The following is a 27856-nucleotide window of genomic DNA, read 5'->3' on the forward strand; positions in this document are numbered from 1 at the left end:
GTGCATTGGTCATGTGGCAGCTACACTTCAGTAGTATGTAAACGTCTCCATAAAGAGTTAACCGTCAGGACTTCGAGCCTCCAAGATGTTGTTGATTGGCTAAAAACAACAGATAGGGAAGGCTGTCATTACCCTGTCCCACTCAGCTGTGCAATTACGGTCAGTAGGCAAATTCAGTGTACCCCCCCCCCCCCCCCCAAACCGATCATTCTCAACGTCTACTGGGTCACGTATTGGATTTACACCATTGTAGTAATTCTATAGTTGATGAATTATTTGGTCTAAGTTGTTAGGTGCAATGTACAAGTCCCCAACAAACTAGACCCGTCACCTTAGAAAAAGCTAGGCACACTATATTTCACTCAGTACGGAGGAGCATTGTTACCAAAATAAAAATACTGTACGTTTTTGATTTGTTTTCTAACCAACTATTAATGGCTGCAACTGCAGCTCCCACATAGGAGGTCACCCAGCTTTTACAAACCTGAATGGCAAATCTGCCTTGTTATGCAACACTAAAGAGGCAGGGGACGACTTACCATTCAGGCCTGTGTGAAAGCGGAGTAACCAGCTGAGAAAGCTGTAAAGGCAGCTATATTTTTTTGTCACATAAAAACGTATCACCTGTCTACAGGATAGGTAATAAGTGTTTCATCGTTGGGGATCCCACAGATTAAGAGAACGGTGGTCCCAAGTTCCCTGACAGAACGGAGCGACAGTCACGCATGTCCACTGCTGCTCCATTTATTTTCTACGGGACTGCTGGAAATAGCCACGCTATCTCCAGAAACTCCATAGAGAATGAAAGGAGCAGCATCTGTTCATTCAGGGGACTCAAGACCCCTGTTCTCTTGATTGATGGGACCCTCAGTGATGAAACATTTGTCACTTATAATGTGGATAGGTGGTGAGTTGTTGTAGTGGGATAGCCCCTTTAAGTTTTCCCAGAAACTAATATAGCCAAAAACGATTTGAATAGAATTTTTGACAACTTGACATTAGCTGGAAATTCTATTTCAGGATCTATTTGTATGACTACTTTTCCAGTGCAGTTGGTTTTAGAGGAAAAAAAGATTGGACATAACTATGGAGATTAGTTAACATTTTCCATAGAGTATTAAGATTATTATAAACAGTATAAAGCAAATCAATGACAAATCGAAAATAATTTTCTGTATTGCATCTTAAGAACCTTACAAATTTGGTCATAAAAAAATTCCAGGCAGAAAAAAAAATAAAAAGTTGTCATTTATCTGGCAAGAAGGCACTAGAAGTCTTTATGACAAGCACTTTTAAAAGAATTAGAGATGCTTTGGCTCCGTGGAGATTCTGCATTATTGCATAGCGTATGCACAAACACATTCCAGATTGTTCATTTCCAGTACAGGCCCCAAAGCAGGCTGATGCTCAATGCTATATGTCATATATAGACTATATGAAGTGATCATAAGGCAGAATGGAATCATTTATGGCCACTGCCCAAACCAAAAGCTCATAAAACATTTGTAGTGTTTAAAATACAGATGAATAAAAACAGTCTGAGAACTTTGGTCCCTTAGTCCCGACTCAACAAGAAGGCTACTCTTTGTTCATTATTTGTAGCACATCATCCAATATTGAAGGTCCCAAATCCACATGAAGGGAAAGAAGAGATCCAGCGTGAGCGAGAAACCGCTCTTCTTTTACATCAGATGAAAAGCCATTATCCATCATTTGAAGGGGCTTGGCTGTTTCTTTTACTGGGCTTTTATTCTTGTCATCCAGGTGAAGCCGAGGTGGTTTCGGTGGCGGGGCCTGAAGCAGCGAGAGAGCTTGCGGCTCACTTATTGTAGGAAGTGAGATGGCATTCTTTAAGACAGGTGATGGCAACTCTGAACGTGACAGAGGTGGGGTGCCATCAGGTGACAAAGACGTAGAAGAGCTAGTATTTAGTCGTGGAAGAAGGTGGAATTTGCCTTGTAGAAAAGAAATGTCTCCAAAAATATCTCCTTCCCCGCTGCCAATATGTATGGTGTGTCTGAAGTCTCCAAGTGGAGGGCTTATCATGTCGGGAGATAAGACATCTCTCAGCTTTCCTTTGCGGGATCTTCTCTTCAGGTAGATGGGAGCTTTCGTTGACATATTTGCAGTCCTTCAGTCTTGGACGTTAAGAGCTGAATCGTGAGGAGTCCACTTCATATGAAACATCTAGTCTCTGATCCAAGAAGAACAGACAATACAGTTAATTATATAAGTTAACACAAAACACACATTTGTATAATGCACGTGTCTGTAGCTGGCATTAAATAATACATACTTTAAACGTTTGCTCTGGTTCACGGTTTATTCTTTAAAAAACCGAAGTCAAGGCTTTACCAGGCTGCCACACCTAAAAGAAAAAAAAAAAAAAAAAATTGAATAGTTACCCAGAGCAATAAAGACAATATAGTACACATACCATGCCGAAGTGACAGCTACAGGTGAAGCAACATTCCTGTATTTCAAACATAATTTTAGACGGTCACTGTTTAAAAAAGTGACACATAAGTCTGGCCGTACATTTTAGACAGCTGATGGCAGAGACAGCTATTCCTCCCAACTTCCTCATACACCTGCACGCTTGGCCCGAGTGTCATGTGTTCTCAGAGAAAAACACTGCCAGTGGCATATCTAATAACGTACAAAAGGATCGGGCACGTTGAAACTCAACATGCCCGACCCTCTTCTCTCCCAACATCTGCAGCCGGGGAGATTTCGGATGCCACCATACACATTAACTGGTTGGCCAGTCCTGCCGACATATCTAATGTGTATGGCCACTTTTAGGGTATGTGCACACACACTAATTACGTCCGTAATTGACGGACGTATTTCGGCCGCAAGTCCCGGACTGAACACAGTGCAGGGAGCCGGCCTCCTAGCATCATAGTTATGTACGATGCTAGGAGTCCCTGCCTCTCCGTGGAACTACTGTCCTGTACTGAAAACATGATTACAGTACGGGACAGTTGTCCTGCAGAGAGGCAGGGACTCCTAGCATCGTATATAACTATGATGCTAGGAGCCCGGCTCCCTGCACTGTGTTCGGTCCGGGACTTGCGGCCGAAATACGTCCGTCAATTACGGACGTAATTAGTGTGTGTGCACATACCCTTAGGGTCATGAATGTTGTGCCTCTGCAAGTCTGATCAGGTTTTTCTTAGCCTTAATTGGGGGGGGGGGGGGGTTAGCCAAGTAAGGCTATATATACGCTCTATTGGTTCGTGCGTTTCTCTATGAGGAGAGCCAGAAAAGCTTCTCAGAGATGAAGGAGCTCAGCCGATGGCTTGGTCTCTATGGTTCTAGGAATTGGTGTTGGGGTCTCAGCACCCGAACCCCTACAGATGAAAACTTATCACATGTTTTAGTGACATGTCAGTAGTTCCTTCAAATGATAGTGACAATTAAAAAAATGGTACAGAAAACGTAGCTTCTGCTCAGTTATAGCCCCTAAATCACCATATAGGATTTCCAAGTATAAATATTTCCTACACAGACTCCTGTTCAGCTCATGACAATGCCTTTAGAGAGCGATTACCAGGCACAGGCTCCAGCCTACAAGTGCCCCTTATGAAAGTCAAATGGCAGGAGTGACGTAGGAGGCCAGAAATGTGAGCTAAAGGCGGAATTTTAAGTTGTTGACCTAAGTTACATTTTAATATAAATTTACAATAAATAATTCCATGCACTAGCCAAGTTATAAATGGACATGCATTGCAGAACGTCCTGCGGCTATATTTTACCTCATACTATGCAGTTACCTAGTTCGTACACAATGAAAGCATACAAGCAGTGTTACAGCACAACACAGCACTGTTTTTGTTTCGCAGGCGTTCTGCCGACTCAGGGAGAGTTTTGGTGGGGGCCATTGACAGTCAGCCAAATATAAAGAATTCTGGGAACAGCCCCTTCTAGAGCCGCTGCCCGAGCACGTTTTATTCCAATGAGAGGAATATTCATCTTGGCAACAGTTTGTGCAAAAACATTTTACCATGAAGTACCCACATATTTTAGGTAATGAAATAAAAGATCCCATGGGCTGACTCTATAGGATAGGTGAGAAATGTTAAATTGTAGGGGCTTCAGAGGCTCTGACTTTCTATGGGATTGACAGAGATAGCCCACTACAGAGCTGTGATACCTCTGTTAGCATGATAGACAATAAATGGAGCGGTGGCCGCGCATGCGCACTACTGCTCCATCCACACAGGGGACCTGTGCTCGCTGGAGGTCCTAGTGGTCGGACCAGCAATCAGACATTTACCACCTATCCTGTGGACATGATCACTTATCATATGAATGGCCGACCACGTAATAGATGGATGGGCCCGGTCCAGCAGAGCAAGATCCGCTCTTGGTTAGCTCTATGACATCCATAAGCCATAAGGGTATGTGCACACGATAGCGGCCTTTTACATCTGAAACTACAGACTGTTTTCAGGAGAAAACAGCTCAGTCGTTTCAGACGTAATTGCTCCTCCACGCATTATGCGAGGCGTCTTTGACGGCCGGAAATTTGAGCTGTTCTTCATTGAATTCAATGAAAAACGGCTCAAATTACGTCCAAAGAAGTGTCCTGCACTTCTTTGACGAGGCAGTCATTTTACACGTCGTCGTTTGACAGCTGTCAAACGACGACGCGTAAATTACAGGTCGTTGGCACAGTACGTCGGCAAACCCATTCAAATGAATGGGCAGATGTTTGCCGACGTATTGGAGCCGTATTGTCAGGCGGAAATCGAGGCATAATACGCCTTGTTTACGCCTGAAAATAGGTTGTGTGAACCCAGCCTAATAGGGCATGAGACAACCCCTCTAATGGAGCCTTCACCGATTCGGGAGATTTGATTATGGTGGTAACATCCTAGTCTCATTGCACCCACTAACCTTTGTTTGTTAGGGATTCTTATAAATGTCGTAACATTAAAAGGATACAGATATCAGTTCACCCTAAATTAAGGACATGTCTAGACTATTAAATGTTCAAGTAAACATACTGGGTGGAGAAGACTTAAAGAGGCTCTGTCACCAGATTATAAATGCTCTATCTCCTACATAACCTGATTTGGCGCTGTAATGTAGATAACAGCAGTGGTTTTTATTTTGAAAAACGATCATTTTTGAGCAAGTTGTGATTTATGCTAATGAGTTTCTCAATGGACAACTGGGCGTGTTTTTACTTTTTACCAAGTGGGCGTTGTACAGAGGAGTGTATAAGGCTGACCAATCAGTGACTAATCAGTGACATACATTTCTCATTGTTCCAGCCCAGCTTCTTTCACTGCACAATCACACTGTGCTGTGGATCATGCTGGGCTGGAACAATGAGAAGTGTAGGACACTGATTAGTCACTGATTGGTCAGCGTCCTACACTCCTCTGTACAACACCCAGTTAGTAAAAAGTAAAAACACGCCCAGTTGTCCATTGAGAAACTCATTAGCATAAATTTAAACTAGCTCATAACTTGCTCAAAAATGATCGTTTTTCAAAATAAAAACCACTGCTATTATCTACATTACAGCGCCAATCAGATTATGTAGGAAATAGAGCATTTATAATCTGGTGACAGAGCCTCTTTAAGGTTACAGCCCTCAGTACAAAGCATTGGTTTACTTTAGCCACTCTTACAAATAGCAGCTGATAACCGTGCCGTGAATGCAGCATGAAGATGGCTTTGCATGTGCCGCTTAGGAATTCAATGGCTAATTTTAAAGTTATTCACGATTTACAATCCACTGAAAAGAAAGACAAGGAATGGTACGATAAGAACGATAGAACAATGATTATCATTTCATATAGTCTCAGGGTCCTAATACACGGCACGACATGGGCCGTGTAAACAAGCGCCGATCACCAAGACAGCTCGTTGATTGGCGCTCGTTTGCTCCTTTCACACGAAACAACGATTGCTTATTGATAGGGACATGCGCTCGTTACTCCGATAGCTCGTCCCCATACGATTTCATCATGTCGGCAGCACATCTCCCTGATTCCAGAGGGAGATGTGCTGCCAACAACGATTTTAAAGAGGCTCTGTCACCAGATTTTGCAACCCCCATCTCCTATTGCAGCAGATCGGCGCTGCAATGTAGATTACAGTAACGTTTTTTTTAGTTTTTTTTTAAAACTAGCATTTTTGGCCAAGTTATGACCATTTTTATATTTATGCAAATGAGGCTTTCTAAAGTACAACTGGGCGTATTTAAAGTTATGTACAAGTGGGCGTGTATTGTGTGCGTACATCTGGGCGTTTTTACTTCTTTTACTAGCTGGGCGTTGTGACTAGAAGTGTATGATGCTGACGAATCGGCATCATCCACTTCTCTTCACAACGCCCAGCTTCTGGCAGTGCACAGACACACAGCGTCTTCGAGAGATCTCGCTGTGACGTCACTCACTTCCTGCCCCAGGTCCTGCATCGTGTCGGACGAGCGAGGACACATCGGCACCAGAGGCTACAGTTGATTCAGCAGCAGCATCAGCGTTTGCAGGTAAGTAGCTACATAGACTTACCTGCAAACGCCGATTCTGCTGCAGAATCAAATGTAGCCTCTGGTGCCGATGTGTCCTCGCTCGTCCGACACGATGCAGGACCTGGGGAAGTGACATCACAGCGTGATCTCTCGAGAACACGCTGTGTGTCTGTGCACTGCCAGAAGCTGGGCGTTGTGAAGAGAAGTGGATGATGCTGATTCGTCAGCATCATACACTTCTATTCACAACGCCCAGCTAGTAAAACAAGTAAAACCGCCCAGATGTACATACACAATACACGCCCACTTGTACAGAACTTTAAACAAGCCCCGTTGTACTTTAGAAAGCTTCATTTGCATAAATATAAAAATGGTCATAACTTGGTAAAAAATGCTCGTTTTAAAAAACAAAAAAAAACAAAAAAAACAAAAGCGTTACTGTAATCTACATTGCAGCGCCGATCTGCTGCAATAGCAGATAGGGGTTGCAAAATCTGGTGACAGAGCCTCTTTAATTCTGCATAAAAGAGCAGATCATCCAATAAACGAGCGTTTGATCGTTCAGCGGCTGATTGTTGCCCTGATTACACAGGGCAATGATCGTGAACAAGAATTCATAGGACGTTCATACCCTCACACTAGCAATGGTCTACACTAACCTGGCAAAGATGTAAAAAAAGAGAACCTGCTGAATATTCAAAATCTGTTCAAAGGATACATTTGAGCACCCCTAACTAAGCAGAGATGATGGTGGACAGTCAGAACTACTTGGATGGAGTGGTTTGGTCTATGGTTTGGTACTTGTATCGTATGTTCACATGTGCGTAGTTAATTCCGGTTTTCTGTTCTGTCATAGGAACAGAAAATCTAGAACAGAAATGATGAATCAGTCAAGCTCAAACCTTTTCTTGTTCTCCCATGACTGATCCTTTCCTAATCATTTTCCATGAATCACAGCCATTACACCATGACCAAACAAGTACCAGTTATCATAAATGTGGGAGTTCAAAGCATTTCATGGTAAAGACACTACAATGTCTACATCAAAACCACGTGGATCACTTAACCCCTTCCCGCATTTGGGCGTAACTGTACGTCCAAATATGAGTGAGTTACCGCATTTGGGCGTACAGTTACGCCCTGCAGATAAAGCGATCACAGGAGCTGTGCACGCTTTATCTTCAGCGGCTGTCAGCGGTTATACACAGCTGACATGCAGCTGCGATGGCTGTTACCGCCGATCGCAGCCATTTAACCCCTTCAATGCGGCTGCCAATGACGTCCGCCGCATTGAAGTGGTTGACAGAGGGAGGGAGCTCCCTCTGTAACCCCCGGGCCCCCCCCGCGATGGACCGCGGGTGGCGATTGTTGCTATGGCAACCAGGAAGCCATTACTAGGCTTCCTGGTTGCCAAGGTACGGAAGCCTATTAGGTCCTGCCCGAGGCAGGACCTAATACGCTAACTGTCAAATGAAGAATGACAGTTACGATGCACTTCACTACATAAGTAGTGCAATGCATCGTAGTGGGGATCAGAAGATCAGATCTTCAAGTCCCCAGGTCAGTGTAAAAGAAAAAGTAAAAAATGTAAAAAAAAATGTGAAAGAAAAATAAATAAATAAAAGTTAATATATAATAAAAACAACACTTGCCCTTTTTCCAAACTCCTTTATTATTAGAAAAAAAAAATGAAAATATGAAAAAAAACTATACATAATAGGTATCGCCACGTTCGGAACGGCCTGATCTATAAAAAATATCACATTATTTTTACCGGACGGTGAACACCGTAAAAAATTTTAATAAAAAACAACGACCGCATTTTATTTTTTGGTCATCTTGTCTCAAAAATGTTTTAATAAAAAGTGAGCAAAAAGTTGCAAGCAACGCAAAATGGTACCAATAGAAACTACAGTTCGTCACGCATAAAACAAGCCCTCCCGCAGCGATATCAACTAAAAAATAAAAAAAGTTATGGCTGACAGATACTAAAACATGATTTTTTTTAGAAAAGTGTATTTTTACTGTGGGAACGTAGTGAAACGTAAAAAAACCGATATAAATTTGGTGTCGATGTAATCGTATCGCCCCGCAGAATAAAGTTAACATGTTGTTTATACTGCACGGTGAACACTGTAAAAAAAAAAAAAAAAAAAAACAAAAAAACAAAAAAAACGCATGTACCCCAAAATGGAACCAATAAGAATGACAGCTCGTTCCACAAAAAACGCGCACTCACAAAGCTCCGTCAACGGAAAAATAACACGTTATGACTCTCAAAACGCAATGATGCAAATTGATTCTAAATCACGGCCCAGACTAATTTTTAGGTCCAGTAGAATTTCACTAAATACCCCACATCGTCATTTGCTGGACCCCACAGGTGGACCCCGTAGATGCAGCGGAGATGAGGACACTTTAGGGCCTTGTGCGGCTTATATGGCTAGTGAAGAAGTCAAAGATAAGGCAACACTGGAGCGCAGATATTTTGTATAATACCCAATAAACCCGGCCTGTGCATAAAGGATTGGTTCAAAGCGCAACACACCAATCCATGGATTATTCATTCTCCCCATTATTACATCATCCTATTATGACCTGATGTACTCCGCCCAGCTTACATATACCCTGATGTACTCCGCCCAGCTTACATATACCCTGATGTACTCCGTGGAGTACATATATCCTGATGTACTACGCACAGCTTACATATACCCTGATGTACTCCGCACAGCTTACATATACCCTGATGTACTCCGCACAGCTTACATATACCCTGATGTACTCCGCCCAGCTCACATATACCCTGATGTACTCCGCCCAGCTCACATATACCCTGATGTACTCCGCCCAGCTCACATATACCCTGATGTACTCCGCCCAGCTCACATATACCCTGATGTACTCCGCACAGCTTACATATACCCTGATGTACCCTGCACAGCTTACATATACCCTGATGTACTCCTCACAGCTTACATATACCCTGATGTACTCCTCACAGCTTACATATACCCTGATGTACTCCTCACAGCTTACATATACCCTGATGTACTCCGCCCAGCTTACATATACCCTGATGTACTCTGCACAGCTTACATATACCCTGATGTACTCCGCACAGCTTACATATACCCTGATGTACTCCGCCCAGCTCACATATACCCTGATGTACTCCGCCCAGCTCACATATACCCTGATGTACTCCGCCCAGCTCACATATACCCTGATGTACTCCGCACAGCTTACATATACCCTGATGTACCCTGCACAGCTTACATATACCCTGATGTACTCCTCACAGCTTACATATACCCTGATGTACTCCTCACAGCTTACATATACCCTGATGTACTCCGCCCAGCTTACATATACCCTGATGTACTCTGCACAGCTTACATATACCCTGATGTACTCCGCACAGCTTACATATACCCTGATGTACTCGCACATATTACATATACCCTGATGTACTCGCACATATTACATATACCCTGATGTACTCGCACATATTACATATACCCTGATGTACTCGCACATATTACATATACCCTGATGTACTCGCACATATTACATATACCCTGATGTACTCGCACATATTACATATACCCTGATGTACTCGCACATATTACATATACCCTGATGTACTCCGCCCAGCTCACATATACCCTGATGTACTCCGCACAGCTTACATATACCCTGATGTACCCTGCACAGCTTACATATACCCTGATGTACTCCTCACAGCTTACATATACCCTGATGTACTCCTCACAGCTTACATATACCCTGATGTACTCCGCCCAGCTTACATATACCCTGATGTACTCTGCACAGCTTACATATACCCTGATGTACTCGCACATATTACATATACCCTGATGTACTCGCACATATTACATATACCCTGATGTACTCGCACATATTACATATACCCTGATGTACTCGCACATATTACATATACCCTGATGTACTCCGCCCAGCTCACATATGCCCCCACATTATAAACTGAAATACCACTAATACACCAAGCAAAATCTGCGCTTCAAAAGCCAAATTTATGACCACATATGGGGTATTCTGGAGAGCCCGCTTAACAATTTATAGGATGTGTGTCTACAGTGGTACAAGCTGGGCACAACACATTGGGCACTGAAATGGCATATCTGTGGAAAACAGCAATTTTCAATCTGCAACATCTATTGTTTACTCATTTTTGCAAAACACTTGTGCGGTCAAAATGCTCACTACACCCCTAGATCGATTCTTTGAGGATTCTAGTTTCCAAAATGGGGTAATTTTTCGGGGGGGGGGGGGGGGGGGGGGGCGGGGGGGGGGGTTGGGAACCACTGTACTGGTACTATAGCTCAATGCAACATGGTGTCAAAAGTTTGCCAAATGGAGTCACTTTTGGGTAGTTTCCACTGTACGGCTACCTAAGGGGCTTTGCAAAAGCGACATGGTGCAGAAAAACCAATCCAGAAAAATCTGCTCTCCAAAAGCCAAATGGCGCTCCTTCCCTTCTGAGCCCTGATGTGTATTCACACAGTACTTTATTACCACATATGGGGTATTTCCGTACTCTGGAGAAGTTGCTTTACAAATGTTACGGTGATTTTTCTCCTTTATTTGATGAGAAAATGAAACATTTTTACTTAAAGCTACGTCTTAGTGGAAAAAAAATTACATTTTTCAGGTTTACTGCCCAATTCTAATGAAATCTATGAAACACCTGGGGGGTCAAAATGCTCACTACACCCCTAGATGAATTCCTCAAGGGGTGTAGTTTCCTAAATGGAGTCACTTTTGGGGGGTTTCCACTGTACTGGTACCTTAGGAGCTTTACAAATGCGACATGGTGCAGAGAAATGAATCCAGAAAAATCAGCGCTCCAAAAGCTAAATGGCGTGCTTTCCCTTCCGAGTCCTGCCGCTTGCCCAAACAGCAGTTTATGAACACATGTTTGGTATTTCCGTACTCTGGAGAAGTTGCTTTACAAATGTTGGGGTGCTTTTCCTCATTTAATTTGTTGAAAAAAAAAAATAATTCTGAGGTAAAGCTACATCTTATTGGAAAATAATGTAATTTTTCATTGCCCAATTCTAATGAAATCTATGAAACACCTGTGGGGTCAAAATGCTCACTACACCCCTAGATGAATTCCTCAAGCGGTGTAGTTTCCCAAATGGAGTCACTTTTGTGGGGTTTGCTTTGTTTCGGCACCACAAGACCTCTTCTAACCTGACATGGTGCCTGAAATATAATTTAAGAAAAGGAAGGCCCTAAAATCCTCTAGGTGCTCCTTTGCTTCTGGGGCTTTTGTTTCAGTTCAGTAGCGCACTAGGGCCACATGTGGGATATTTCTAAAAACTTCAGAATCAGGGCAACAAATATGCAGTTGTGTTTCTCTGGTAAAAACCTTCAGTATTTATTACAGGAAAAATTGAATTTCTGCAAAAAAAAAAAATTAAATTGGCAAATTTCCCTTCCACTTTGCTTTAATTCCTGTGAAACACATAAAGGGTTAAGAAACTTTCTAAATGCTGTTTTGAGTACTTTAAGGGGTGAAGTTTTTAAAATGGGGTGATTTGTGGGGGTTCCTAATATATAAGGCCCACAAAGTCACTTCAGAACTGAACTGGTCCCTAAAAAAATAGGCTTTTGAAATTTTCTTGAAAATTTGAGAAATTGCTGCTAAACTTATAAGCCTTCTAACGTCCTAAAAAAATAAAAGGATGTTCAAAAACCGATGCCAATCTAAAGTAGACATATGGGAAATGTTAGCTAGTAACTATTTTGTGTGGTATAACTATCTGTCTTACAAGCAGATACATTTGAATTTAGAAAATGCTAATTTTTTGCAAATGCTCTCTAAATTTTGGTGTTTTTCACACAAAAATATTGAATATATCGACCAAATTTTTTCACTAACTTAAAGTACAATATGTCACGAGAAAACAATCTCAGAATTGCTTGGATAGGTAAAAGCATTCCAGAGTTATTACCACATAAAGTGACACGTCAGATTTAAAAAATGAGGCTGTCATAAGGTCCAAAAGTGGCTGCGTCCTGAAGGGGTTAAAGAGGCTCTGTCACCACATTATAAGTGCGCTATATTGTACATGATGTGATCGGCGCTGTAATGTAGATTACAGCAGTGTTTTTTATTTAGAAAAACGATCATTTTTGACGGCGTTATGACCTATATTAGCTTTGTGCTGATGAGTTTCTTAATGGACAACTGGGCGTGTCTTACTTTTTGGCCAAGTGGGCGTTGTACAGAGGAGTGTCTGACGCTGACCAATCAGCGTCATACACTTCTCCCCATTCATTACACAGCACATAGTGATCTTGTTACATCACTATGTGCAGCCACATACACACACTATAACATTATTGCAGTGTCCTGACAATGAATAGACATTACATCCAGCCAGGACATGATGTGTATTCAGAATCCTGTCACTTCTGTAGCATCTGTGTGATATTTACAGCAAGGCAAGCGTAATCTCGTTTTAAATGACAGGTTACATAGTAATCTCACGAGATTACGCTTGCCTTGCTGTAAATATCAGACTCTACAGCATATGATATTTACAGCAAGGCAAGCGTAATCTCGTTTTAAAGGGAATGTGTTGCCAGAAAAACATGTTTGTTTTTTTTTTAATTAAACATTTAGTGTGTAGGTGATTAAACATTGTTCAAATTTTTTTCACGAGTCAGGAAATATTATAAATTAGATTCTAATTTATAATATTTCCCATTGCTGGTCACTAGATGGAGCTATTCCCAAAATTGCAGCATTGCAAAATTGGGTAAAAAGCCCTCGCTCTAGTGAGCTCTCAGCATCCCCCCCTCCTTTATCCTGGCTAGTGCCGGGATAAACGAGGGGTTTGAACGGTGTATACTCCTACACTGTGTGTCGCCATTTTTTGAGCTAACACACAGTGTAGTAGGTTTACATACAGTAGTAAACGTACACAAACACGAACATACATTGAAATCTCTTACCTGCTCCTGCCGCCGCGGCTCCCTCCGGCCCGTCCGCTCCGTCTGCTGCCGCTGGTCCAAGTGCACAAGTCCGGAAGCCGCGACCGGAAGTAGTAATCTTACTGTCCGGCCGCGACTTCCGGTCCACAGGAAAATGGCGCCGACGGCGCCAATTTCAAATTGGACTGTGTGTGAGCGGCGCATGCGCAGTTCCCACACAGACGGCGTACACAGAAGTGGATGGGACGGGAGCCGTTCGCAGTCCCTATGGGACTGTGGCTGCCGTATTCCATGTCTGTATGTGTCGTTAATCGACACATACAGAAATGGAACAAAAAATGGCAGCCCCCATAGGGAAGAAAAAGTGTAAAAATAAGAAAAAGTAAAACACAAACACACAAATAAATATAAACGTTTTTAATAAAGCACTAACATCTTTAACATATGAAAAAAAAAATTGTGATGACACTGTTCCTTTAAAGAGGCTCTGTCACCAGATTTTGCAACCCCTATCTGCTATTGCAGCAGATAGGCGCTGCAATGTAGATTACAGTAACGTTTTTATTTTTTAAAAACGAGCATTTTTGGCCAAGTTATGACCATTTTTGTATTTATGCAAATGAGGCTTGCAAAAGTACAACTGGGCGTGTTGAAAAGTAAAAGTCCAACTGGGCGTGTATTATGTGCGTACATCGGGGCGTGTTTACTACTTTTACTAGCTGGGCGTTCTGACGAGAAGTATCATCCACTTCTCTTCAGAACGCCCAGCTTCTGGCAGATCACGCTGTGTCGTCACTCACAGGTCCTGCATCGTGTCAGACGAGCGAGGACACATCGGCACCAGAGGCTTCAGTTGATTCTGCAGCAGCATCGGCGTTTGCAGGTAAGTCGATGTAGCTACTTACCTGCAAACACTGATGCTGCTGCAGAATCAACTGTAGCCTCTGGTGCCGATGTGTCCTCGCTCGTAATCTCGTGAGTTTACGCTTGCCTTGCTGTAAATATCATATGCTGTAGAGAATACTATGTAACCTGTCATTTAAAACGAGATTACGCTTGCCTTGCTGTAAATATCAGACTCTACAGCATATGATATTTACAGCAAGGCAAGCGTAATCTCAGCTATATCGCTATGTGCAGTGTAAATTAATGGAGAGAAGTGTATGCCGCGTCATACACTCCTCTGTACAACGCCCACTTGGCCAAAAAGTAAAACACGCCCAGTTGTCCATTAAGAAAGTCATTAGCATAAAGCTAAAATAGGTCATAACTCCGTCAAAAATTATTGTTTTTCTAAATAAAAAAACACTGCTGTTCTCTACATTACAGCGCTGATCACATCATGTACAATATAGGGAATTTATAATCTGGTGACAGAGCCTCTTTAAAGAGGCTCTGTCACCAGAATATAAGTGCCCTATCTCCTACATAATGAGATCGGTGCTGTAATGTAGAGAACAGTGGTTTTTATTTTGAAAAACGATCATTTTTAAGCAAGTTATGAACAATTCTAGATTGATGCTGATTAGTTTAATAGACAACTGGGCGTTTTTTAACAAGTGGGCGTTGTAAGGAGAAGTGTATGACGCTGACCAATCAGCATCATACACTTCTCTTCATTCATTTTTAGCTGTGCTGTCACATATTCCCACATTAACTTTACCGGTAAAGTTAATGTGGGAGTATGTGACAGCACAGCGTGATCTCGCGAGATCACGCTGTGCCGAGTACAAATGGACATGAATGAAGAGAAGTGTATGATGCTGATTGGTCAGCGTCATACACTTCTCTTTACAACGCCCAGTTGGTAAAAAGGTAAAAACACGCCCAGTTGTCTATTAAGAAACTAATTAGCATAAATCTAAAATAGTTTATAACTTGCTAAAAAATGATCGTTTTTCAAAATAAAAACCACTGCTGTTATCTACATTACAGCGCCAATCAGATTATGTAGGAGATAGAGCATTTATAATCTGGTGACAGAGCCTCTTTAAGATTAATAATACTCAATGCATTCTAACTACAGTTCTTCCAGAAGTGCTTCCAGGGTATTTAAGGCGTCACAATCGGAGTGCTAAGTACTTCCCTACCGTACTACATTAAACTTACTGAAACCAAATCCTGATCTATGGATGGACACATGGAAATAAACCTGACATTTGAATAGGACCCGTCACCTCTCCTGACATGTCTGGTTTAGTAAATACTTGTATTCCCTATAATCAGGGTATGTTCACACGCAAAATCAAAAACGACTGAAAGTGATGGAGCTGTTTTAAAGGGAAAGAGCATCTGAATTTTATCTGTTTTTGTAGCAGAAAACTTTTTTTTGTAGCTTTTTTCCATTGACACTGAAAAACAGCTCAAGAAGTGACATGCTCCTTTTTACAGGGCGTCTTTTTACGTGCAGATTTTATTTAAAACAGCGGCATAAAAAAAAAAAAAAAAAGTCTGAACTAAACGTTATTTTTTTCCCATTGAATTTAATGGGAAGAGGTTTGTAGGCGTTTAGCTATCGTTTTTCCAGGCGTATTTCGATGCATTTACGCCCCCCGAAATATGCCAGAAAACTGCGCGTGAACATGCCCTAAGGGCATGTTCACAGAGTATTTTCAGCCGTTTTTCGGATCATAAATGTCCCGAAAAACGTCTGAAAAATCGGAAGCAGAAAGCCTCCAAACGTCTGCCCATTGATTTCAATGGGAAAAACGGCGTTCTTTATGTGGCCGTTTTTCCAAATGGCCGCGAAAAAGAAGTGCATGTCACTTCTTCAGACGTTTTTGGAGCAGTTTTTCATAGACTCTATAGAAAAACAGCTCCAAAAACGGCCGTAAAAAAACTTCTGAAAATCAGAATTTTCAGACATTTTTTTATTTTGTGTGTGCACATACCCAAACAGATCTGCAGCTTCTTTTCTTAGAGCTTTGCTTTGTGCCTTTCCTCTGTTACTCCTTTTAGAAATGTATGAAGGAGGGTTGGGCTACTTTGGCCACGACACTGGTTACGTGTCCAAAGATCAACGTGTTTTGATACGTACATTGCACAAAAGAAAATGTGATCGCTTTGCGACCCGCAAGTTACCGCGCCTGTGACACCACTCGCAAGATGTCCAGTGGATTTGGACTTCTTGCAACTGTGCAGTAGTGGTAACTTACAGGTTGCGAACACGGCATGACCTGTATTGCGGCCAAAGTTGCTGTGTAGTCCCAGCCCAAATTGACAACTGGGTGTTACCACTAAGGGTATGTTCACACAACCTATTTTAAGCCGTAAACACCACGAAAAACTGCTAAAAATGCAGGGGCTGACCGCCTCCAAACATCTGCCCATTCAATGGGAAAAACGGTGTTCCGTTCCCACAGGCATTTTCTACCCGGCCATTTTTAAAACCGCCTCGTAAAAAGAAGTGCATGTCACTTCTTAAGCCGTTTCTTTCCCTTGAAAACAGCTCAGTCTTTTCAGACGTTTTTTGTTAAGCGTGTGAACATAGCCTTAAAAACGTTTTTGAAGTAGAAAACATTTTTTCTAGACATTTTTGAATCAGTTTTTCTATTGACACTGTGAAAAACAGCTCCAAAATCGGCTCAAGTAGTGACATACTCCTTTTTTACGCAGCGTTTTTTTTAAAACAGCGGCGTAAAAAAACGCCCCGTCTGAACATAACACAGTTTTTCCCATTAATTTCAATGGGCAGATGTTTGGAGGCGTTCAGCTATAGTTTCTTGAGGCGTATTTCGAGGCGTTTAGGAGGAATAGCAGAGGAAGGGCACAATGCAAAGTTCTAAGAAAAGAAATTGTGATTTTATGGGGAATACCAGTATTCACTAATACAGACGTGCCTGAAGTGCTGCCAAGTCCTCTTTAAAGAACCGGTCAGCCCCCCATAGCCAGCATCATCCTGTCCTTGGCAGCCAGGACTGAAAGTTCTCAGACAGTGCCAAACCAGCCACATCATCTCGTGCAAAACAACGTCAACATATTTGGGCAAAGTCTTCAGAATTGGTGCAGGTGGGAGTCTGATTGATCACAATGGTCATCTCCTGTATTTCATAGTATACTGGTATTTTACAGTCCTTTATAAACTATAGGCCCCAGTATGGAGTAGTCATGTTCTCCAGTTACGCACCGCACCTTGCAGGTCATATTACATCTCATGATACTGATTCAGTGTCTCTAACTTTGGCGCTGGAGTTCATCAGATCGTATTCAATCATTTTATCTGGAATTCATAAGTGCAGTAGAATCGGACTTCAGACATGCGGATGACCTGCAGCATGGTCCGCGTCCCCAGACAGGAACGATTCTTAGGCCAGGTCTACACCTAGACTCTTTGTGGTGCTGCTGTTTGATTTGAACTCTTAAAGGACATCGGCAATGCTCAAGACTATGCAACTCAATGTGCTCACTTGGACTTAAAGGGGTTGTCCGAGATATATTTTTATTTAAAAGTTAAACACACAATACACACATTAACTATTCCCTAATATACTTACCTGTGCAATCTTGCTTCTGTTCTCCGTTCTGGCAGCTCTTTTCTTCAGATCACCTGTCTTCTGACGTCACGTTTTCTTCCTCCTCCACTGTCGTGTCGTGTCCCGATCACATGGTCTCGCCCCAGCGAGACCTCGGATGGGACACGACACGTCACTGGAGATGTGTCGTTTCTGCGGGTGCCCGCCCAGCCTATGCAGCTTTTTTTCACTGTGAGCACGCCTATGCGTGTTCACAGTGAAAAAAGTGAAGAAGAGGGACGGCACCCGCGGACTAGAGAGGTACAGTGACCTCTGTACTTTTAGTTCTTCCCCTATCAAAGCCTACACATAGTAGGCTTTGATAGGGGATCAGACAACACGATGCAGCACACGGGTCGCATGCAGCCCTTGAGGCTGTTATCTGCGGCCCGCGGGACACCGTTGCGCCGTAGCACCGAGCAGGCCCAAGGAGGAGCCGCACTACGCTATTATAGGCTCTGCTACGATGTCAGGAGTCCCGGAGCAGAGCGTATAATATTAAACTGTAAAAGATCTTCTGGGGTCCTGTATCTAAGCCTACATTGTTAGGCTTAGATACAGTGGCTAAAAAAAATTGTCACACATGGAGCCTGTATCTAAGCCTAACACAATGTATGCTTAGATACAGGACCCCAGATGACATTCTTTTTATTCCTGTATAAGATTTGTGTTTTGGGGCCCTGTATCTAAGCCTAACATGTATTCTTAGATACATGGCCCATGTGTGACACTGTCTGCTTGGGTAATGTATCTAAGGCTACCTTGTGGTAGGCTTAGATACATGGTCAAACAGACAGTATCACACATGAGCAGTGTATCTAAGCATCACTTTTTTTTTTCTTAGTTATGTGTTTTTTACAGGTTGGGTCCTTGGTACTACATCAAGTTCAAGGACTACTTCAATGACACCCTTTTTTATTTTTAATAAAATCGTTAACCAGTGTTATGTGTGTTATTTCATTACAATATTTTTTCTATGTACTCATTTATTTTAAAATTTATTACTAGTTCATTACTGTCTGTCTAACAGCGTCCATTAGTAAAGCTTCATGCACACGAGCGTGTGTATTTTACACGCGTGAAAAACTTGCGTCAATCATGTCTGTGTGTGTGCGTTACGGCGGATTTACACGAACGTCCTATACGTCCGTGCAACCCGCGTGGTTTTTACGCGGGTCGCACGGACCTATGCAAGTCTATGGGGGCATGCAGACTGTCCGTGAGTTTTGCCCAGCGTAAGTACGCTGCGTAAAACTCGCGACATGTTCTATATTTCTGCGTTTTTCGAGCATCACGCACCCATTGAAGTCAATGGGTGCGTAAAAATCACGCGCACCACACAGAAGCACTTCCGTGGGACGTGCGTGATTCGCGCAACAGCAGTAAAAAGTATGAATGTAAACAGGAAAGCACCACATGCTTTTCTGTTTACAAACATCCAAACGTAGTGTCATAATGATGGTGGCTGCGCGAAAAGCACGCAGCTGCGCACCATATGAACATGACACGGAGCTGTCAAGTGCATTTTGTGCACGCAAAACGCCACTGTATTTGCGTGCGCAAAACGCACACGCTCGTGTAAATCCGCCCTTATGCATCAGTGTGCTTTTCGATTGTCATGTGTTATTCACGCACTCACAAAGCCAGCCCATTTTTTTCATCTAACAAATTGTGTAAATCACGCACCAAACACGTGTGTGCGGTGCGTGGTTTTCACGCATGCATTGACTTCAATGTGAGTGTAGGTGCAGGATAACGCACCAATAGAGGACATGCAGTATGTTTCACGCAGCGGACTCTCGCTGCGTGAAAAGTCACGCATGTGTCAACGGCCCCATTGAAATAAATGGGTTTTTTCAAAGCACAGCACACGGACGTGATTCACGCTTGTGTAAATCGTGCCTAAGGCCCCATTCTCAACAGGGTGAATCTCGCCCGTGTGCTGATCGTGAAAACCACGCACAGCACACGCGACCCATTATTTTAAATTGGCCTGTTTTCACGCAGCGAGAGTCCGCTGCGTGAAACATACTGCATGTCCTCTATTGGCGCGTTATCATGCACCTACACTCACATTGAAGTCAGTGCGTGCGTGAAAACCATGCACCAAACAAGCGTGTTTGGTGCGTGATTTATGCTGCAATTTGGTGTAAAAAAAAATGGCCTTTCTGAGTGCGTGAATAACGCATGCCACTTGATAAGCACACTGATGCATAACGCACACAAACTGACCCGATTCATATGCGTTTCTCACGGGCGTCAATCTTACACGCAAGTGTGCATGAGGCATAAGACGGGGCTGGACGAACGCAAAAAAAGCCGCAAACAACGCCGCAAAAAACAATAAAAAAACAACGCCAAAAAGGCTACGATAAACGCGGGGAAAAACATTACAAAAAAAAACGTGAAAAAAACAGCAAACAAAGAGGCAAAGAACGCCACGAAAAACGCCACGAAAGACGCAACGAAAAACGCAGAAAAAAAACCCCCCCAAAAAATACGCGAAAAGCGTAGAAAAAAAGGCTATGATAAACGTGTCGCAAAACTACGAAAAAAATATTGTGGAAAATGACGCGAAAAAAGCCGCAAACAAAGAGGCAAAGAAGGCTGCGAAAAAAAACGGGGAAAAAGACACGAAAGACGCAACGAAAAACGCATAAAAAATTTCCGAGAACAACGACGCAAAAAAAGAAACGATAAACGAAACGGAAAACACATTCAAAAAACATCGCAAAAAAAGACGCAAACAAACAAGCAAAAAACGCCAAGATAAAGTAAGCGAAAAACGCCCTGAAAAAAAAATCGGCAAAGAAAAACGCAAACAGCGCACAAAAAACGCCGGGAAAAACGACGCAAAAAACAACGTGCAGGGAGAGGTAAATCTGCCGCAAACTTCAAGACGGAATTTTGAGGCAGATATTGTTCCTGCCAAAAAACTCTGTGTGAACATAGCCTTAGTGGAGAGAGACATGAGATAGAGGAGGGCGGACAAGGGTTAGGGTATGTTCACACGAGGGCGTCCGTAACGGTTGAAATTACGGGGATGTTTCAGCCTGAAAACATCACCGTAATTTCAGCCGTAACGGCATGTGCAGGCGCTTGAACGCCACGTCAATTACGGGCGTAATTGGCGCTGCTATTCATTGGAGTCAATGAGTAACGGCTCCAATTATGCCCAAAGAAGTGACAGGTCACTTCTTTGACGCGGGCGTCTATTTACGCGCCGTCATTTGACAGCGGCGCGTAAATATACGCCTCGTGTGAACAGACAAACGTCTGCCCATTGCTTTCAATGGGCAGATGTTTGTCAACGCTATTGAGGCGCTATTTTCAGACGTAATTCGGGGCAAAAACGCCCGATTTATGTCCGTAATTAGTGCGTGTGAACATACCCTTAGGGTAGACACGAAGAGGTTTATAGACCTGAAAAGAGAAATAAAACATAAATGTGAAAAACATAATGGGGGGAGAACATTTGCTCATCATCCTTCAAGAATGTCAGCAAGGAGACAATGTCCAGTGAAGGAGGTCAGCGGGAGGAGCAAGGACAGCTCACGTGAACTCTTGGAAGGTACGTGCACGCTCATTGCAGCCTGCAATGAGCATGCACGTGAAAAAAGTTTCATCACAAGGAAAGATCAACAAACCAGAGCTGAACTGCATGTAAACAAACTGTGCTGAATTCAAAGAAGAAATGTGTTAGGCCTCATGCACACGACCGTAAAAACTCCCGTTATTACGGGTCGTAATCACGACCCGTAATAACGGGCTCATAGACTTCTATTGGCGACGGGTGCCTTCCCGTTTTCTCACGGGAAGGTGCCCGTGCCGTTGAAAAAGATAGAACATGTCCTATTTCTGGCCGTAATAACGGCACGGACAGTCCATAGAAGTCTATGGAGCTCTCGTAATAACGGGTGGCTACATGTGTGCACCCATCATTACGGCAGCGTTGCTAAGCGACGTCAGTAAATAGTCACTGTCCAGGGAGCTGAAAGAGTTAACTGATCGGCAGTAACTCTTTCAGCACCCTGGACAGTGACTACCGATCAGTATAAACCTGTAAAAACTAAAAATAAAAGACTTTCATACTTACCGACAACTTCCTGCTTCCTCCAGTCCGGTCTCCCGCCCGTTGCCTTGGTGACGCGTCCCTCTCGACATCCGGCCCGACGTCCTGGATGACGTTTCAGGCCATGTGATCGCTGCAGCCAATCACAGGTCAATCACAGGCTGCAGCGGTCACATGGACTGCCGCGTCATCCAGGGATGTCGGGCTGGATGTGAAGAGAGGGACGCGTCACCAAGACAACGGCCGGGTAAGTATGAATTTCTTTAACTTTTATTACAGAAAAGGCTGTCCCTTCTCTCTATCCTGCACTGATAGAGAGAAGGGGCTGCCGATTAGTGCAGTGCTATTTTGCCGCCAAAAACGTGCTCGTAAATACGGGTGGAATACGTGTGACACCGGACCCATATTTACGGGCACGGGTTCGTAAATACTGGTGCAAAACGGGTGGAATACGTGTGACACCGGACCCGTATTTACGCCAGTATTTACGGGTGGGAAAAAATACGGTCGTGTGCATGAGGCCTTAAGTAGAATTTTTTTTTTAAATAATGCTTTATTTAGGTTGTCTGTATAAGGGGTAATGTATGACATGTATGATAAGGGGTAATGTATGTATGACAGTTTTTGAAAAAATGTTGGGATCTCGGACAACCCCTTTAAGCTGTAGCTCAATAGTTAAAACTCAATGAGCAGCACTACAAAATGTCGCAGAGTAACCCTGTCCTTACTGGTAACACTATGGCGGTAGTGATAACATGGAGAATATAGGCCAAAGGAAAGTTTATCAAAGGAATAAGGAAACCCAGAGACATAACATGAAGCCACTGGGCCCCAATGCAAAAGCTGTAACAGGGCCCCAAATATCACACATCCTTTATAGTACGGGTTTCCATGGGCCACAATATTTAGGCCCCCCTTAGGCACCAGGTCCAGGGAGTAATAGCATCCCCTGCACCCCCTATAGCTAAAGGGCAACTAAACTTTTTTTTTTTAAAAAACGTCCAAGGCCTTATTCACAAGACAGGGAAAGTCGACCTTGTGAGACTATTGTTTTAGGACATGTTCTATTTTTGCCTGCTTTCCCACACGGGTGGAAATTGGCCGTGAAAAAAGGCCGTTTTACACCCGGTCATGAGAATAGTCTAAAGCAGGGGTCTCAAACTCGGCCGGGTAAGTGGGCCACATATAGAAAAAATGGGAAGTTGATGGGCCGCATTACTTTCAAACTTTTTTCAACAATCCAGCTTTCCAGTTTAAGTGTCGCTAAATGCAGTCCGGCGGCTCAGTTAGCACACATATCAAGATTGGGCAGCCCCTTTTTAGATAGTGCCGCAGTGCCCTCTGTGGATGCTGCCGCAGTGCCCTCTGTGGATAATGCAACACACCCCTAGATAAGGCTACAGTGCCCGCTGTAGATAAGGCCACAGTGCCCGCTGTAGATAAGGCCACAGTGCCCGCTGTAGATAAGGCCACAGTGCCCGCTGTAGATAATGCAACACACCCCTAGATAATGCCAGTGTCCTCTTCAGATACTGTCACACACCCACTTGTAGATAACGCCACAGTGCCCTCTGTAGAGGCTGCCCCAGTGCCCTCTGTAGAGGCTGCCCCAGTGCCCTCTGTAGAGGCTGCCCCAGTGCCCTCTGTAGAGGCTGCCCCAGTGCCCTCTGTAGAGGCTGCCCCAGTGCCCTCTGTAGAGGCTGCCCCAGTGCCCTCTGTAGAGGCTGCCCCAGTGCCCTCTGTAGAGGCTGCCCCAGTGCCCTCTGTAGAGGCTGCCCCAGTGCCCTCTGTAGAGGCTGCCCCAGTGCCCTCTGTAGAGGCTGCCCCAGTGCCCTCTGTAGAGGCTGCCCCAGTGATGTCAGGGGCTTGCCCAGAGCTGTGCTCCTGACATCACTGGGACTCCTGCTCTGGGGAAGCCCCTGACATCATTGTCGATGTATGGACAGCGATGTCAGAGGCTTCCCCAGAGTCCCGGAGCAGAGCCGATAATAGCGCTCTGCCCGGGACTCCGCTCTGGGGAAGACCCTGACACACTGTCCATATATGGGCAGCGATGTCAGGGAATTCCACAGAGTCCCGGAGCAGAGCCGACACCAGCGCTCTGCTCGGGACTCCGGCTCTGGGGAAGCCCCAGACATCGCTGTTCATACGTGGACAGCGATGTCAGGGAATTCCACAGAGTCCAGTAGCAGAGCCGACACCAGCGCTCTGCTCCGCTCTGGGCAAGACCCTGACACACTGTCCATATATGGGCAGCGATGTCAGGGAATTCCACAGTCCCGGAGCAGAGCAGACACCAGCGCTCTGCTCGGGACTCCGGCTCTGGGGAAGCCCCAGACATCGCTGTTCATACGTGGACAGCGATGTCAGGGAATTCCACAGAGTCCAGTAGCAGAGCCGACACCAGCGCTCTGCTCCGCTCTGGGCAAGACCCTGACACACTGTCCATATATGGGCAGCGATGTCAGGGAATTCCACAGTCCCGGAGCAGAGCCGACACCAGCGCTCTGCTCGGGACTCCGGCTCTGGGGAAGCCCCAGACATCGCTGTTCATATGTGGACAGCGATGTCAGGGAATTCCAGAGTCTCGGAGCAGAGCCGATACTAGCGGCTCTGTGTCCCGCGGGCCGCAGATGACAGCCCCAGGGGCCGCATGCTTGAGACCCCTGGTCTAAAGGGACTTTTACACCGGCAGATAGAAATCATTGATTGGTGCTCGCTTGCTCCTGTCACACTGAGCTATGGATGGGGACGAGCGGTCGTTACTCCGATCGCTCGTCCTCATACATTATCATGTCGGCAGCGTGTCTCCCTGTTTACACAGGGAGATGTGCTGCCGACAATATTTTACTTTAAAACTATACGACCAGCAGACGATCAGGCGTTTGCTCATTCACCTGCTGATCGTTCCCCCGTTTACACAGCGCAATTATCAGCAACGAGCATTAAATGAACGCTCGTCTGCCCGATAATCTGTCAGTGTAAAACCTTCTTAGGGCCCTATTCACGCAGAGTATTTTGCAGGCAGAAAAAATCTGCCTCAGTATATATTCAGAAATTTTTAACTGCCTTCGCCCCCCCCCCCCTCCCCCCCCGTAGCCTTTGAAGCTAACGTAAGGTGGACCACAGGCAAAAAACCGCTGCAAAAAGCGACGCTGGTTTTTTCTGCCTACCATTAATTTCAATGGGAGGTCAGAGGCAGAGAAACTGCAGCAAGAAAGGACATGCCGCTTTTTTTCCCCTCGTGCGGCCAAAAGCTAACCTAACCGGGAAAAAAATTTCTGCGTCAAAAAAGTGTGTGTGTGTGTACTGACCTTAAAGAGGCTCTGTCACCAGATTTTGCAACCCCTATCTGCTATTGCAGCAGATAGGCGCTGCAATGTAGATTACAGTAACGTTTTTATTTTTAAAAAACGAGCATTTTTGGCCAAGTTATGACCATTTTTGTATTTATGCAAACGAGGCTTGCAAAAGTCCAAGTGGGCGTGTTTACAGTAAAAGTCCAAGTGGGCGTGTATTATGTGCGTACATCGGGGCGTTTTTACTTTTTACTAGCTGGGCGTTCTGACGAGAAGTATCATCCACTTCTCTTCAGAACGCCCAGCTTCTGGCAGTGCAGACACAACCGTGTTCTCGAGAGATCACGCTGTGTCGTCACTCACAGGTCCTGCATCGTGTCAGACGAGCGAGGACACATCGGCACCAGAGGCTACAGATGATTCTGCAGCAGCATCGGCGTTTGTAGGTAAGTCGATGTAGCTACTTACCTGCAAATGCTGATGCTGCTGCAGAATCAACTGTAGCCTCTGGTGCCGATGTGTCCTCGCTCGTCTGACACGATTCAGGACCTGGGGAAGTGACGTCACAGCGTGATCTGCCAGAAGCTGGGCGTTGTGACGAGAAGTGGATGATACTTCTAGTCAGAACGCCCAGCTAGTAAAAGTAGTAAAAACGCCCCGATGTAACACACACAATACATGCCCAGTTGGACTTTTACTGTAAACACGCCCAGTTGGACTTTTGCAAGCCTCATTTGCATAAATACAAAAATGGTCATAACTTGGCCAAAAATGCTTGTTTTTTTAAAATAAAAACGTTACTGTAATCTACATTGCAGCGCCGATCTGCTGCAATAGCAGATAGGGGTTGCAAAATCTGGTGACAGAGCCTCTTTAACATGTCGTAGTGAAGTTTTGATCGGTGTGGTCACTATAACGAAGCGTCAGAAGAGATCAAGTGAGCGCTGTGCCGCTTTCTTTCCTCGAAAGGCTGAGCAAGCGGTGTACGGACTCAGACTTTCCATAAAGCCTGTACACTGCTCTGAGGAAAGAATATCAGAAATAAAGCAGAACAGCGCTCACGCCAGCACTTCTGCAGCTTCGTTTTAGTGATCACTGGGGTTCACTGTGCTCAGAGAACCACCGATCAAAACTTCTGACATATCATTTTGAAGTTCAATTTTTTTAAAAGTTTAGTATCCCTTTAAAACACATACAGCATTTCCATAGCACATTCACTGGAGGATGGGGGTATATATGCAATATAGGGGAAGGGGCAGTGCCTTCTCTCCCAGATATAAGGGGACCTCTCATGTGTTCTGTTAATGGAGCCAATAACTATTACACCCGCTCATATATAGAACGGATTCAGTAAAACTTCGTTCACACAACGCAGATTTTGCCTTTTGCAATGCAAAGGGGGATATCCACATCAAATCCGCGTATATGCGTAATACGTGCAGATTTTCCTGTGGCAAATCTGCACCATATATAGCACCAGCAAAGTACTGGAAAAAAAAAAAAAAAAGAGATCCCCATTATGTCATAGCGTGGATTATCAATCTTACCCCTACTTATTGGTGGGTTCTGCCATAATATAGGGGTGTCCATGGCGAGCCAATCACGAACAGCAGAGCTTATAAAACCCCAGGTCCAGTATAGGAGAAGTACATAGCATTATACTGTATCAGAGATGACATCACCGCCACAATGACACACTACCCATGCCCCGTCTGTGCCCATCTCTCCGGCACGGCGGACAAATCCATTCCTCTAAAAACGTAATACAAATAAGCGGCGCCACACCTCTCATCACGTGACCGCCATGAACTGACAGGGTGTGGAGCGGCTGTACACCAATAATAATGTGATACATACACAGCATGCGAGCACAGTGGGGGGGGGAAGCGCCAAGTGGGAACGGCGCTCCTCCAACTCTCAGCACGTCCTGTCAGGACACGCCGCTAACTATTTGCCGCGTACACACACTTGCGTATACTCTAGCAGCCACACTCGTACACTGACCTGTGCTGGACGGGAATGCTGGCTCCAGGCAGATGCGGACGTGGTTGGGAGTGGTCAGAGCTTCCGGTCCACAGTCGCCAAGTAACCCGCATCACAGGCGTTATACAACAGGAGACGCGCAGCCCCTTGTATCTGCTGCCACAGCTCCAGAAACACTGATATGGGAGTGAGACATTCAGAGCATAGTAACGCCCAGTAGTGAAGCCAGCCAATCACTGCTCTACCACCGCCAGGAGAAAGTTACAGGAAGAGACGGCGGGTAGTGTGAGAACCAATCAGATATTCGCGTTTTTTTCTTTTGTAATATACTTTGTTTGTAAAACACGAAGCAGCAGGACCTTATCTCACCCTAATCAGGACAGTACAGGACTGTGAATGGCCGTAAAGCAGCGTCTGCGCACCGGATATGTAATCAGTGGTCACATGTTCAGATCATCTGATTATTGCAGGTCTACCCTAAAGATTAAATTAGCAACATAATAGTAAA

General features: G+C 44.4%; 1 protein-coding gene across 2 annotated transcripts; it reads right to left on the reverse strand.

Annotated features, from left to right (window-relative positions):
- Positions 1 to 186: 186 nt before the first annotated feature.
- On the reverse strand, positions 187 to 27559 carry CDC42EP2 (CDC42 effector protein 2). Of its 2 annotated transcripts, none has more exons than XM_075837179.1 (3): positions 27370 to 27559; positions 2297 to 2368; positions 187 to 2194 (listed from the first exon to the last, which is right to left on the reverse strand). In XM_075837179.1, exon 3 carries the CDS (start codon positions 2119 to 2121, stop codon positions 1579 to 1581), a length of 543 nt encoding a protein of 180 aa, XP_075693294.1. In that variant the 5' UTR covers positions 2122 to 2194; positions 2297 to 2368; positions 27370 to 27559; the 3' UTR covers positions 187 to 1578. The 2 variants fall into 2 exon arrangements, with proteins under 2 accessions (XP_075693294.1, XP_075693295.1); XM_075837180.1 differs by lacking the exon at positions 27370 to 27559 and adding an exon at positions 26913 to 27100.
- Positions 27560 to 27856: the final 297 nt, after the last annotated feature.

Source organism: Rhinoderma darwinii, chromosome 9 (genome assembly GCF_050947455.1).
Source record: "Rhinoderma darwinii isolate aRhiDar2 chromosome 9, aRhiDar2.hap1, whole genome shotgun sequence".
In the NCBI taxonomy this organism is placed as follows: domain Eukaryota; kingdom Metazoa; phylum Chordata; class Amphibia; order Anura; family Rhinodermatidae; genus Rhinoderma; species Rhinoderma darwinii.

Bases quoted from the DNA above. Each gene is read 5' to 3' on its own strand.
- CDC42EP2 (XM_075837179.1), bottom strand. From the start codon at position 2,121: ATGTCAACGAAAGCTCCCATCTACCTGAAGAGAAGATCCCGCAAAGGA.